The sequence below is a fragment of the Ciconia boyciana genome, chromosome 2 (genome assembly GCF_034638445.1).
Source record: "Ciconia boyciana chromosome 2, ASM3463844v1, whole genome shotgun sequence".
Taxonomy (NCBI): Eukaryota; Metazoa; Chordata; class Aves; order Ciconiiformes; family Ciconiidae; genus Ciconia; species Ciconia boyciana.
Window position 1 is genome coordinate 144682387 of NC_132935.1, and position 13464 is coordinate 144695850.

Here is a 13464-nt window from a genome sequence, read left to right on the forward strand (position 1 = left end):
ACTCTGATCACAATTTTCAAAGTGAATAGTTTGTGGTTCTTGAGACATTGGATAACCAAGTTCAGACATTTCAAATGGCTCATCGTGCTCATTGTGAAAAGCATCCCCAGGTGCAGTACAGAGCTGAATGCATGCCTGCATCAAAAAGGAGTTCAGGAAAAGTGAATGCTTTTTTCCTTCTGAAGTAGATGCTTTCCATTTAATTTTTGTGATCATTGTTGAATTCAAGAATAGCAGCCTGTTGAGTTGTTTAAACCTCAGGAGGAGAAAAACCTCCAGTTTATTAACTGTTTTCTTGTGCAGGGGAACTAACGCCAGTGTCAGAGGTTCTCAGCTACTCCTGATTACCAGAGTAGACTCAATCTGCCAAGACACACAAAAATAATGCCACACATATCTGACAATAGTTTATCCTTTTCCAGTACTAGAAGCTCGGTTATGGTGCATAAAACTATCTATGCATTAGAAAGTCCTAATCAAGTTATGCAACTTTTTTGCAGATGGTGAATTCATTGCCAGCAGAAAAACTGCCGTGCAAATATTCCAGTTACAGTTCCACCAAGTTGAAAAATCTTCCCTAGTACAAGTAGCTACTTTGAAAGGTGGCTATATCATTGTACAAGCAACTTAATTATCTATTCAGCCTTGCACTTTCCAAGGCCTTTTTGCTTCAGTCTGCTCCTATTAAGATGCACATTTATCAGAAGGTTGGTTCACATTCAGATTGCGTCCAACTACAGACCTGAACTGGGCTCTCTTCACTCCATATCTGAATTTCTAATGCTCCTAAAGTATTTAAAATATATAATTATATGGCACATAAATCATTAGTGTAAGACAGTACTTCCACACTATTTCTTCTAGCATCTCTCGAGTCTCGGTTCTCGCCCCATTCCTCAGCCGGTGTATCAGTGTGTTCGGAGTTGACTCAGTGTGGGCAGCTCTGCTCTCCAGGCTTCCTCCAGCAAATGGCCCTCTCGGTACTCCATCAGAACTAACTTCTCCCACGTAGCTGTGCCCTTTAAGCCACACTATCCCAGCTCGCAGAATCCTTGCTAATTTGCTCTTTTTATTACTTTCAGTTTACTCATTTCAGTTGCTTAGTACTACCAAATTTGATTCCTTATGTAATCATAAACAATTTAAAAAAAGGACACTCTGGACACTCTGATGGATGTCTGTTTTTTCCATTGATGGAGCACTCCTGTACATATCCAAATATTAGAATATATTCATATTTAGAAGTCAGCCTACAGAACTTCATTTTCTGCATGAAGGAGATTCATCTTTAAAATTATGAAGCCCCCCACCATCTTCAAAAGCCTCAGCTTATGCAGGTTTCCACTCTGCCCATGCCACAGACACAGCTGCAGACTGACTGCATACTCACAGCTCTCTGTCCTTGTACTAATTTCTGGAGATGAGGGAATTTGAAAAAGTTAGATTCTCTAATATTCCACTGTGAACATGCATGGGATGGTCTCCTTCTGTATTTCAAGGTTTTGGCTGCTCTGTCCTCAGCCAACACTGATACACTCACAGTAGAGTGACTTGATGGACATGTTAGTCTGTGCTTATAGATACATCGCGTGCCACTAAGCAGCACTGAACCCTGAAATTCTGCCTTCCTTGTGCCAGGTGACATTTCCTGCCCACCAACCTCTCCATGAGGCTTGACGTCAATAGTTTTGCCTTTTTCCCACTACCATTCCTGCCACCTATCTGACCTTGTAGTACGCAACCAGCACTTGGCAGAGCTTTTCTGCTTTTTGCAAGTATTTTGAGCCTGGCAGAGAAAGCGCTACACAGGTAGTGGAAATGGAGAACAAGCACAATGGGTAGCGGCAACAAACAAAGCAGCAGCTTGGACCAGGAGGCAGTGATAAAGGCAGAAAACAGGGGAATTTGAGAAACCCTCTTATCTATGGGGGACTGGGAGAGGAAGGAGCCAACTCCTTCCCAGAAGACCCATCTGCCAGGCAGATGACTGATGGTGGTCTTCCAGGAGCCGAACCCCAGTCATGAGGAACTGTTTGGTTTTTGCCCACAAGCTTGAAAGGGTGAAAGCTCAGCCCTGTGCTGAAGAAGGTACTGTGCTTTAGCTACAAATCAATTGAGCAGGGTGGTGGGAAGGAATGGGCTCTTCATTCGCACAGAAATTTAACTGCATTGTATTTTTAACTGCAAAGAAGCTCCAGGAATGAATTTGTCTCAAAAGGCTCCTGAACATCATGTTAATATTAATTATTCAATTCTCAGCCTCCCAAGAACACTTTCATCTCTAATAGCAGATTTTCAGTCTCTCTTATTGGAAATATTCTCCTGTTTTCCTAAATAAAATAGTCTATCTCAGAAGTAAACATTATTTTTGCTACTGAGTCCAGTGAAATCACGATTTCAAGCAATGCATTTATAGAATAAATCCAATTTCATATATTCAAGCAAATATTCTTTAAAATATGATAATTCATCACTGTATTTTCTTTATAGTGATTACTATATTTTCTTTATAGCATGTAAATGAGCAAAAGAGAAGAAAAGCTATTTTCAGAGCTTTCTAGGACACATTCCATTACTTTTATCACATACCTCTGTCTTCTGTAGTTTCTTCCCATACAAAGAGAAGAGAAAGAAAGAAGAACGAGTTACCAGTATGCAGGTATACATGGTCAGTAAGATAAAAAAAGAGAAAAGCAATGTATGCAGAATTAAATTTTTGCTCAAAATATTTCTACAGAAAACACTTCTGAATAAATATACTCATAAACATACTCAATCAGAATAAACAAGGAAAATATATTCATGTTGATGGCTAAAGTCAGTGCTGAGTTGGAGGTGCAGTTCATGATGAGTTTAAGTCTATTCACCATGAAGCTGCTAGTGAAAGGTGCACTCTTGCCAACCACCTCCAAAAATTAATCCCACTGACTAGGTGTAATCTCAAAATGAGCCCTTAACTTTTGGAGTTGTACTCAAAATAGAAGTCCAGATTTTCAGATACTGCCAGAAGCTGAGGGTGATATACCAAGACAGCATAGCCTACCTTTTTTACTATCCTAATCTTCATGTTTTTTTCCAAATGCTTCTTTCGTTACATATCTCTGAGCTGCCCTCAGCCTACCTCAGTCTAACAAACCAGCAGGGGATGTGCCAGTTCGTTATGCCAAACTGCTGGGGCCATGTCCCAGCTACAGCACTGCCTGCAGCTGAACCTGCCCTGCCCTCCAAGCACACCAAGGACCCATGGAGGAAGGACTTCAAGAGCCAGTGTCACTCAAACACAGGTGACAAAGTAAGTACCTTGAATCTTTTTTTAATACATGCAAAAAAACTAAACTCCTCTGGTTTTAGGAGAAATTCACAAAAGGAGAAAAACTGAAAAAGATCAGTCAGGCTAAAATAATCCATTTTGCCTTTCAGCGAGTGGAACACTGACAGCTCTATACCAGGAGAGAACCAGCACCTTATTTGCAAATCACAGATCTCTCTGTCTCACTGAAAAACATGCCTGAATTAATTTCAGGTTAAGCTGACTGAATATAAACATCTGTTTAAGGAAGTCTATGGTTAAATGCTTTACTGACTGACTGAAGGCTAATCTTGCTAAATTTACTTCATCATTAGTAAAGATGTATAATTGAATCAGACTGTATTCTTGTATTTCCTTTGTCAGATACAGTAAAATCATAATCTGATCATCTACAAAAAAAGAAAAGAAATACCTAAATAAGAAACAAATTTCAAACCTGGATCAAGCTCTCCAAAATCACATATACATGTAAGAATTGCTTGAAAAATGCTAATACTATAAAAATGTCACTGTATAAATATAATCCAATTTGGATTTTTTAGATTATGTTTGAATTGTTCTTGTCATAACATAATCAGCTATCAGATGAAATAAACATATTTTTAACTGTATTAAGAAGAACACAATTTACTTACTTGTAACCCCAACCAGTTATTCCTAAAACGAGAGCCAACACTAAAATGGTGCCAGCAATAGCCCCTATTATTATATTTGTGCTAACAACACCTGGAAACACAAGAAAGGGGAAAAATATACAGGGTTTTAGGAGAAAAATATACAAAAACAGTAAATGCACTGTCTTTCAAAAACCTGCTTGGACAATTTGCACTACGCTGATTAATTGTAACCAGTGATATAATCCTGAAGTATAGTATGGACATAAAAAGATCACTTGTAAATCAAGCTTTGACCTCTGTGCCTGTTTCCTTCACTTGCTACATGGGAAAGTTGTGCCAGGTATGCCAATATAATGTCATCAATATTAAACTGCTGTAGCTTACATCTTTATAACCTGCCTGGCAAACACATGCTTACATTGGAATAAAAGTGACTTTTTTGTTTGTTTTTGCTCAAATCCCTTCCATAGCTGATTAAACTAACCAAAAGAGACATTCTGGAAGATGGTAAAACTGTCCCCCCACAAGGATTTATAATGAAAAACATTTACACCCTCATTTTTCCACAATGTATCTTTCTCTTGTATGCAAGCCTAAAGATGAATAAAAACTTTCACTCAAAAACGTAAAAGCCTAAAATTTGTGTGCCAACATTCTGCATACTGGCCATGTGATAAAAAACTGACTCTACAAATAAAACCCAATCATTACCCTTCCATCTAGATATGAAAAGTCCCAGTAACTTTTTGCTTGTCCTAATCTACCAATATACTTAATAAGGGCACTCAGATGATTGGGACAAGCAAGGTACAAGCAGACACACTGGTACCAGTCCCAAGAGGTGTACTGAGTGCTTGTGAGTGGCACCGCTCGCATCCAGCCCCAGGTCCAAGACCTCATTCACAGACACTGGGAGGAAGGGAAGGGAATGAGGCTCCTAATGGTGCATCGTGTTGTATGCTAACTGAAAGAGTAGGAGATCTAGTTTTGCTTAATGAACCTTCCTCAAATCCAATCTTTTCCAGCTATTGGTAAAAATTGTAACAACATACCTTTATTGATGGCATCTTTATCAAAAAATATATCATCTTTGATGCGAAAACTGCAGTCATCTCCTCCCCAGAATCGGTCACAGACACACTTTATTTCATTGCTACAAACCTGCAGCCAAAAGCATAGCTCAGAATAAATAATAAAATTAATTTATTCCTGTAATTAATACCTACATTATAGGTACAGTCATATAGCACTGATTTTGACTGCCTGCAAAATTTTGCAAAACGTTTTTAATATACAGCAATTTTTAATGTATATGTTAGATATAAATGTATTAAATGGATTATTATACTTTATATATAAATATATGTAGTATGTATTAAGTACCTTAATATATTTTAATGTAATATATATATTTAATAGAGCCATTTATAATTGCTTTGGAAGACTCTGAACAACAATGATTTTATTTTTTTCAAAATATGATGAAGCAGTTAATTTCAGATAAAAAAGGGAGTTTTAATGCAGTGTAAAAGACAAAAGACATTATGAGAGAACAACTCCTTTGATCTCAGCTCAGCTGTAGGGACCTGGACACTGTTTCAAACTGTGTGAGGGACTAAGGGACTCGCCGGGGCCACAGCAAAGCCATAGGCTGTGCACTGAGCGGAGAAACTGCCACTAGCCAAGAGCCAGCTCACTGCCCTCTTCTCTAGAGCAAAGTAACTCTCAGTCAACAAAATCCAATGACTTTATGAACCTTCTCGGCTGTTGACATAATATAGAGGGAATTAAAAAGAGCATCTGGAAGAACAGAGACCCAAGTTCCTCCGTTCTTAAACCTTTATAATCTCCAGTATGCTGCCTGAGGAAATACTAAGTTAGTGGAAGTGATAGCAAAAGAACTGATTGATAAAATTTTTGCAAAACTAATATGTACTTACTGTGACTCATTGTTTAAGAATGCCTTGACTGGTATGTATTATGTTTATTTATGTGCCTCCTCCCCCTTTCCTTTTCAAAAGCTTCTCCAGTATAAAGACTTCTACAGTCACGCTGCTGGCTTCCTGAAAGGTCTAGCTAGTACACTACACAATGTCAGATACTCCGCAAAAACAGAAAAAAGGATTAAAGAGTACAAGAACGTACACCGTGTCCTGAACAAATTTGGCTATCTGTGGTGCCTGGGCAGGTACTGAAGTTGAAGGCCTCGGTGGGGAGGCAGCGATGCTCAAGGCACACCATGTTCGGCCCGCACGGCGTCCCGTTCTCCACATAGCCCAGGTCCGTCTCCTCATCGAGCTTCACGTGGCCGCCACTGCAAGACAACCAAGAGGATCCCGGAGACTTGTGCTGTGATTAGATGGGACTGCTTGAGAAACTGGGCTCTGGGCTGCTGCCTTCATTTCTGTCTGCGTTATACGATGCCCAGGACCAGGAAAGAATAAGTATTGGCTTATTTATCTCACCAGCCCAAACATGAAACAAACCAAAATGCAGTATTATCTACATCAAACAAATGTAATGGTGAAAACAAAGACCATTTTTCCTGTGTAAGAGCTAGTGTTGGATAAAACATTGAGTTTACTTGTGTAGAACTTTGTTTCATCTTACAGTTGTGTGAAGCTATGAGAACACACCAGGTCTATAATTGGGATTCAGCTAACATATGGCAACCTATTAAGCTGCCAGTTAGCTTTGGCAGTGCAGGCATATGTCTAAGTATTTTGAGTACATTAAGTACTTCACAAACATTAAAGAATGTAAAATGAAGAGGCCAGAGAAGAGCATTATGTCTCTACAGGAAAAATTAACTACTACACAGAGGGTACTGCAAAACAGCTGCACTCCCCACATGCAGTAAAGTTCCTGAAGCTTAACAAAGGCTCAGCTAGAATAATGGTTATGTGTTAATAGGAAAAAAAAAATTAATGGAAACAGTTGTTCTCCACTTAGGGATGAGAAAGCTGCTTTTCCATGCAAGATGGATATTATCTCTGTTCTGTTTTCAGGATTTCCAATTACCTGCAATTGTAGACTTTTCCAAACTGCAAGATTGACGATGTGATTTCACCATCAAGTTCTCCAAGTCTGGGCACACTGGATATATTGGAGCATAGAAGGTATCCACAAAGCACATCCCTGCATTGAGAGAATAAACAGGTACTCACTGAAAAGAAAATTCAATGAAAATGGATGATCAAAAAAATGTGGTTTTCTTCACTTGCTTTGTAATATGTTTGTTATTCCTCGGTTTTCTCCTACTGACAGTAACTCCCATAAATAATGTCTTGTTTCCCCAAAAAATTATCCTCCTCAGAGGTTAGACTGGGAAAAGAGTCTTTTTTAAGATGTATTATCAAAAATGCTCTGAGTAACAGCAAGCAGGTCGCTGTCAAGAACAAACCACATCAAACTGATTTATTATTCTATTAAGATACAGTAACTTGCCCATAGAGGAGAAGCAGTAGATACTGGCTTTAAACAAACTCTCATGACACATATGTACGGGAACTAGAGACCCCAAGTTTAATTGAACTGTTGAAGGGACTTTGCAACTTGTGTGCGGAGACTTGTGCACTGTCTGGCCTCTCCCATATTACTGAATATTTTACTCATGAATTTGTAATAGAACAAAAGTAAGGTTATCAAATCTGCACAGAAAGGCGGAAAAGGATGTTAGTTCACTTGTAGGTAGGGCTAAAATTCAAATGACATTAACAGAATGGAGAACTCATCTGAAAAAACAGGGTGCAGTTTGATGACGACTGGCGAAAGGTTCAGAAATAGGCAGAAATAATCAACTGCATAAATACAGAATGTGAAACAAGGATTTAGGCAGCAACTTGCAGGAAAAGCTGGGGAGGGTTACATACGATGAAAACTGAAGATGACTTAGCAATGCAATGGCATAAAAGGTGAACGCCACACTGAGACGTGAAACCACAGGCTGCTCTCCTCTGCACTGCTAAGCCTCGCCAAGAGTACTAGGACCACTTGTGGTCCAAGTGCTCCCAAAGCTCAGATGGTGCTCTCTTGACAGAGATCATCTCCTCTCGACACTCCTCTGCCTCCAGAATTTCCTGCACTAAGATCTGCAGAAGGCCAGGAGAAGTTTGTTCTGTACAGAGGCTTTTTGAGCCTCTTCATGACAGCTAAAGAACTGCATCAGGGATAAAAATCTCATACCAGTTGTTTTCTAAATGGATCAACTTACTGCTTATTGCACTGTATCCAAGAGTCCTTGTCTCTTCCACAGTTTCCTTTCTCAGTCCCTTCAATATTCAGCTTCTCATAGCAGTACCTGTCAGCAGCTGTCACTTCTAAAAACAGAAAAAAATCTCTTCTAAGATGATGAAGACTGCGAAAAGCCAGGTCCTGGGAAATGGTGATACACAATCAAAGCAAGCAGAGCTTCCCAATCTGGGAACTGCAGTACCAATGGTCTGCAGGTGGCCTGTGAAACCCTGCACAGTGTTCTCAATGAAAAGTTTTATGTTGGCACAGCAAGACTATTTTAAGATTTTGTTCAGACTGACCAGGGTTTATTGGTCCAAAATGTCCAGAAGCCACTGAAATAAATCAATAAATATGAGTATAGGCTCCCTAGGTGGTTATTAATGAGAAGTGAAACCTAAGACTTCAGAATAATCACCAGTAAGTTAACCAACACTAGAGAAAGAGCTAGAAAAGAGGATGGAAAGACAAAATGAGGAGGGAAGAAGGGGAGGGACATACAGTCCTAGCTGTTTTTAATGGTTCTGAATATGTCTCTTCCATAATTTTTCTCAGCTGAGAATAATCTTTCAAGCCACACGAATGACAACCAACTTAGAAACAATAACAGTCACTCACTTTCACCCCAGATATATTTACACTGCCGGTCCCTGGTTTTACATCTTCCTCCAAAACAAATACCCTAGAAAGAAAGGATACAGAAGAAGTTTCAAAATAACTCAATTTTCAAAAATATGTATTTGTTTAATATACAGATTTGTCACATGCTTTCTATTGAGGTAACTAATACGTGATTCTACTTTCTGTTCTTTTAAATGCTTAGCTCCAAAATATAACTAGCACCCAAAACTCAGGAATGTCAGCAGAACTGTCCCAGGTGACTTCCAAAGATCTTAAGCCAAAATCTCTAAAAAGCAGTCAATAAAAGCAGAAAGAATGTAAAACAAATTGACGTGCTAATTACCTGCTTGTTATCACATGAATATCCATCCATTTTATGAATATTGGGAGAACACTATAGAAAGAGAAAATAACTAATAGATCATAGACCAGACAAGCATGGAAGCAAAGCATACGACAAATGTCATATGGAAAATTATTTCAGTATCATGCTGGGTTTTTCAGTATCAGCAGGTTTAATACAATTTTTATACACCTTACTATACAAAATGGTAACATTCATAGTGATTGAGAGACCACAGGTGGTTTTTTTATCTCTTGGATAGAAGATATAAAAATCACCTGACTGGAATTTCCTGTGCAGTTCTCTGCAATATCACAATCATTCACTGCTTCTCGGCACAAAACTCCTTTAGGTTCAAACTGAAAAAAAAAGGACAGAAAATTAGTGTCTTGATTTCTCAATATCTTGCCTTAAATGCAATGCTTTCTTAGAGTTTTAACTAAAATAAAAAATAGGAAATTTTCATGTGCTGACTGAAGTGGGAAGACTTTCCTCTCCTGAGGGCAGACACTGCACCTGTCAAACCACCAGCCATCTCCTGGTGCAAGTGGTACCCCTCTCTGAGGCACCCTCTCCTGAGTGCATCTAGTGTGGGGCAGAGCAGGAGAAGTCCTCTCCTGGGACACAGGACCCCTGGTGTTAATCAAATCAATACTGCAGTGGCTTGCAGCATTATCTTGACCAGGTCATTGCGCCCTTTTGTGACTATTTTACTCTTCTTTATAAAACAGGGAGAGTGACCCTGATCTTTCTAGGGATGAAAAACACTGCAAAGCTCTAAGTATAAACACTATGGTTATTACAATGCTCCACTGTAGAACAGAAACTATTAATAAATGTACTGAATTCCATATGGTTTGACACCATTTTCTAAGTGACCAGATATTTAACAACAAAAAATGTATCAGTGACCTAACATGGGTATTTTGGTTAAAGACGTCTGTGCTAACTCTCAAGACCTGTAAAAGCAGGAAGACATCCCATTAGTGGCAATTGTTAGTGCAGACCCCTTATTTTCCCTGAAAGGTTTCTTAAGTCTGTGATAGCCAGTTCATTCTGCAGCTCTCTGGCTTTTTTCTGGATCTGCATGCACATACATTTTTCTGGGGACAACTGCTAACTCCACAGCTGGTGTGAACGGGCACACGTCAGTGGAAGAGCTAGACTCTGGTACTTTCTCAGCCTTCAGCTTATCTCTTCCCTATCAGTCTCTGGAAAAATGCAGACAGACAGGAATGTTGTCAGAGATACTACAGATGCTGGGATGTACACCCACCGTGTTTTGCTTGCAATCCCTCCCTCACTCCTGCTTTCAGGCAGGGTATTACAGGGGAAGGTACCCAAGTTTGGGAACTGTTATATATGGTCTTTTGAGTTGTCCTGATTAACACCTCCTAGGGACACGTGTTTTGCAAAATTCTGCCTTTCTCTTCATTGGCTCACCCTCGCCACTCTGTATGTAGCTAAACCCTTGTCTCATTTGCAAAAATAATGTAGCTACACAGAAGCTTAATTTTTTTCTGAGAGTCTTTAATATGGTGCCTATGTGACTTGGATACTTGAACAACATTCACCCACACTGGCAATCTGCTAATCTTTTATATTACATTAAAAAAAAAGAACGTGCTTAGGGAAATGTGATCTGTTCCAGCATAATCTGTGCTTTTTCTTTTTTTAACATTAGGATGAGCACAAAGTCAAGAATGTGGTCCACAGTTATTACTGATGTTCCTCCTAAGGAAATGAAACCCTCAAATACACACAGACGAAGATAAAAATATCACATATAGTACACCACAGTTTTAATAACATTAATAATAATTATCATTATTACTAAATTGGTATAAACAACTATTTGAAGTCATATTTAGCTGGGCTCCCTTAAAACCAAGATCTGGCTAAACCTCCTTTTACTATTTACTGATGTATCAGGAAGAATACCTTATAGTTTACATAGGGCTTGATTCCCTTTACTCAATGGGATTTCAGCCAGTCCAAACATAAGGAGACACAGGCAGACCTAACTATAACTGAAGTCAGGTGTCTTTTAGACTAACACTTCTGAACAATTCTGCTAGCTGCAGGTTTTGGGGTTTTTTTACTATATCCTTCTCTCAGGCCTCTGTGGTATGATTTTCCCATTCAGTCTCATGGGGCAAATCCAGAGCAACACGTAAGGTGTTGGGATCAGCACATGGCTAAGGATGTGCATGTTTAAACAAGGACATCTAATGAAACCTCATGGCACTTCAACCTGATTCAAACTTGTCTGAAACTGGAAGGCTTTAATTCACCTCTGCATTTGATCAGAATCCCTGCCCCAAGAAGCCCAGACTAAAAGACAGAGAACAGCCCCAGATGAACCAGTTTTCAGACAATTTTAAAAGGCAAGCTTTCAGAAAAGGAAACACAAGGTCTGCAAGGAAAAAGGCGTGCTGTGGTGCCTATAGCCACCTGGATGCATTACCGTCAGGACGCTGCAGTGAAAGTCACTGCCCTTACCCGGCACTTCCGACAGCAAAGCCCGTTGCTGCACTGGGAACCTGCCGTCAGGGTGCAAGTATTGCAGCACTCTCCTCCTTCACTGGCACACTCCTGAGGAACACACACACTTATAACAGAATACATGGGAAAAGCAGATGAGCCCCGAGCTCTCTTACTACTTCTTGTCTTAGCATGCTACCTGAACAGATTTTTAACCACGCTTTTAGGCACCTGGAGGCAGAAAAAAAAAGCATGCACTGTCGGGTATGACGCTCCTGCACAGCTGGTTCCTATGCAATATAGGAAATAATTTTCCTAACTTCACAGTGTCAATCATTAAATACTGACATTTTAGCACTGACCAGACACATGTTCCCACCTAGGAAAATACTTTAACATCTTTTAAGGCCTGATTCTGCACAGGTAGCTATTGCTATTACTCTTCAGAATTTATGTGCTGATAAAATAAAAAAGCTGGCCCACATTGTGTTAAACATGATGGAAAAAGGTAAGAAATTATGAATCCCTTGCCACAGGACCTTAACATTGCCTGTCTTCCTCCACTTACTGTCAATGGCAGTGATGGGCAGCACCGTGTCCTGGATAACCTAGTTGCTAATTTAAAGTACATTGCACTTACCGCTATTGTCCCACAGTCACACTCTTCTCCATCTTCCACAAAGCCATTGCCACATTCTGGAGGATCCAGAAGCTGCAGGACAAAATCAGAAATCAAAGGGCATGTTTCTCCTAAGGGAATCATTGTCATATTTATTCTGTACAACATGGTTTTTTAGCTAGCACTCCAAATGCATTAACCAAAATGCAGTACCCACAACTCAGGAAGAAGCAGACTAGAAACACAAACAAAATGTGAGAGAATGAACAATGCTGTGAATTAATTCAGCAATACTGCAGAGTCACATGGCGTCTTCTGTATGAGACCGCCATTTTTACAGCAGATTCAGTTTGAGCAGAAGCCACAATCAAAAACAAAAAGTGTGATAATAAAAGAAAAAATTTAAAACAATATGACATTTTCATTATCATCACAGGGTTTGCAATTGCTGTTGTTCTGGAATTCAAGTGATGAGGGCTGTATCCCCGGTTGACACCTGCATAATGCCTTCAGAAGGAATAGCCATAAAAAATTGTCCTTTGGGAGCACGTGGCTCAGAAACGCAGGGAGAGGGAAGAGGCTGGGTTTCTTTGCCAGTTTTTGTTGCAGTCGGATGCTTTTTCCTTCCCTTTTTCTCTACCACAGTTAGGAACTTTGAGCAGTTTTCCATAAGCATGTGTCACAGGCAGATGGGAAAGTATAGCTGGTGAGGCTTCCTCCTGTTCCCTTCAGCCTCTCCACTAAACTGTACCTTAAAATGTCTAAATCTGTATATTTGTACTCGTACTTTCCTTTCCCAGAGGCGAGATTCATTCACCATTTTTCACATGGGACCCATGCTATGTTATCTGTTAATGGACACCTATACTCTGTTCTTTCCAGTTTCATTGTTTCCGTTTTCCTAAAATTTCTAGAGGTAATTCTTCAAAAAGAAAATATTTTTTTTTCTTTGGGCATAACAAAACATAAGAGTACTTCTATTACATAAATAAGAAGGCATATAAGTGTGTCACCAAGACTGAGATTTTGCAGATTGTCCTCCGAGTTCTCCAATTAAACTAGGATCGTTCTAGAAACCACTCTGCTTACATGCCATCTGCACAAGTACATCGCTCATGGTGTACGGTGCATCTTTCTCTGGCTGCTGCCTTTCTGCCAGTAGCCCACAGGATGGAGCATCATCCCGCATACTTCATTGTGCCACAAACCAGCCTGAGGCTTCTGGTACAGGCTGATG

The 13464-nt window shown here is 39.7% G+C and overlaps 1 protein-coding gene across 14 annotated transcripts in view; it reads right to left on the reverse strand.

Annotated features, from left to right (window-relative positions):
* Nucleotides 1-13464, reverse strand: part of ADAM22 (ADAM metallopeptidase domain 22) — a 141666-nt gene that overhangs the window by 25471 nt on the left and 102731 nt on the right. For 13 of the 14 annotated variants that reach the window (XM_072854307.1, XM_072854310.1, XM_072854308.1 and 10 more), the window contains exons 16-26: nt 12249-12320; nt 11627-11719; nt 9403-9483; nt 9125-9175; nt 8779-8842; nt 8141-8246; nt 6949-7065; nt 6073-6241; nt 4980-5088; nt 3946-4036; nt 2590-2607 (exon numbers count right to left, since the gene is read on the reverse strand). In XM_072854307.1, the coding sequence (XP_072710408.1) occupies nt 2590-2607; nt 3946-4036; nt 4980-5088; nt 6073-6241; nt 6949-7065; nt 8141-8246; nt 8779-8842; nt 9125-9175; nt 9403-9483; nt 11627-11719; nt 12249-12320 (971 nt within the window). The remainder of the gene's footprint in view (nt 1-2589; nt 2608-3945; nt 4037-4979; nt 5089-6072; nt 6242-6948; nt 7066-8140; nt 8247-8778; nt 8843-9124; nt 9176-9402; nt 9484-11626; nt 11720-12248; nt 12321-13464) is intronic. The other variant, XM_072854309.1, reaches the window with a different exon arrangement.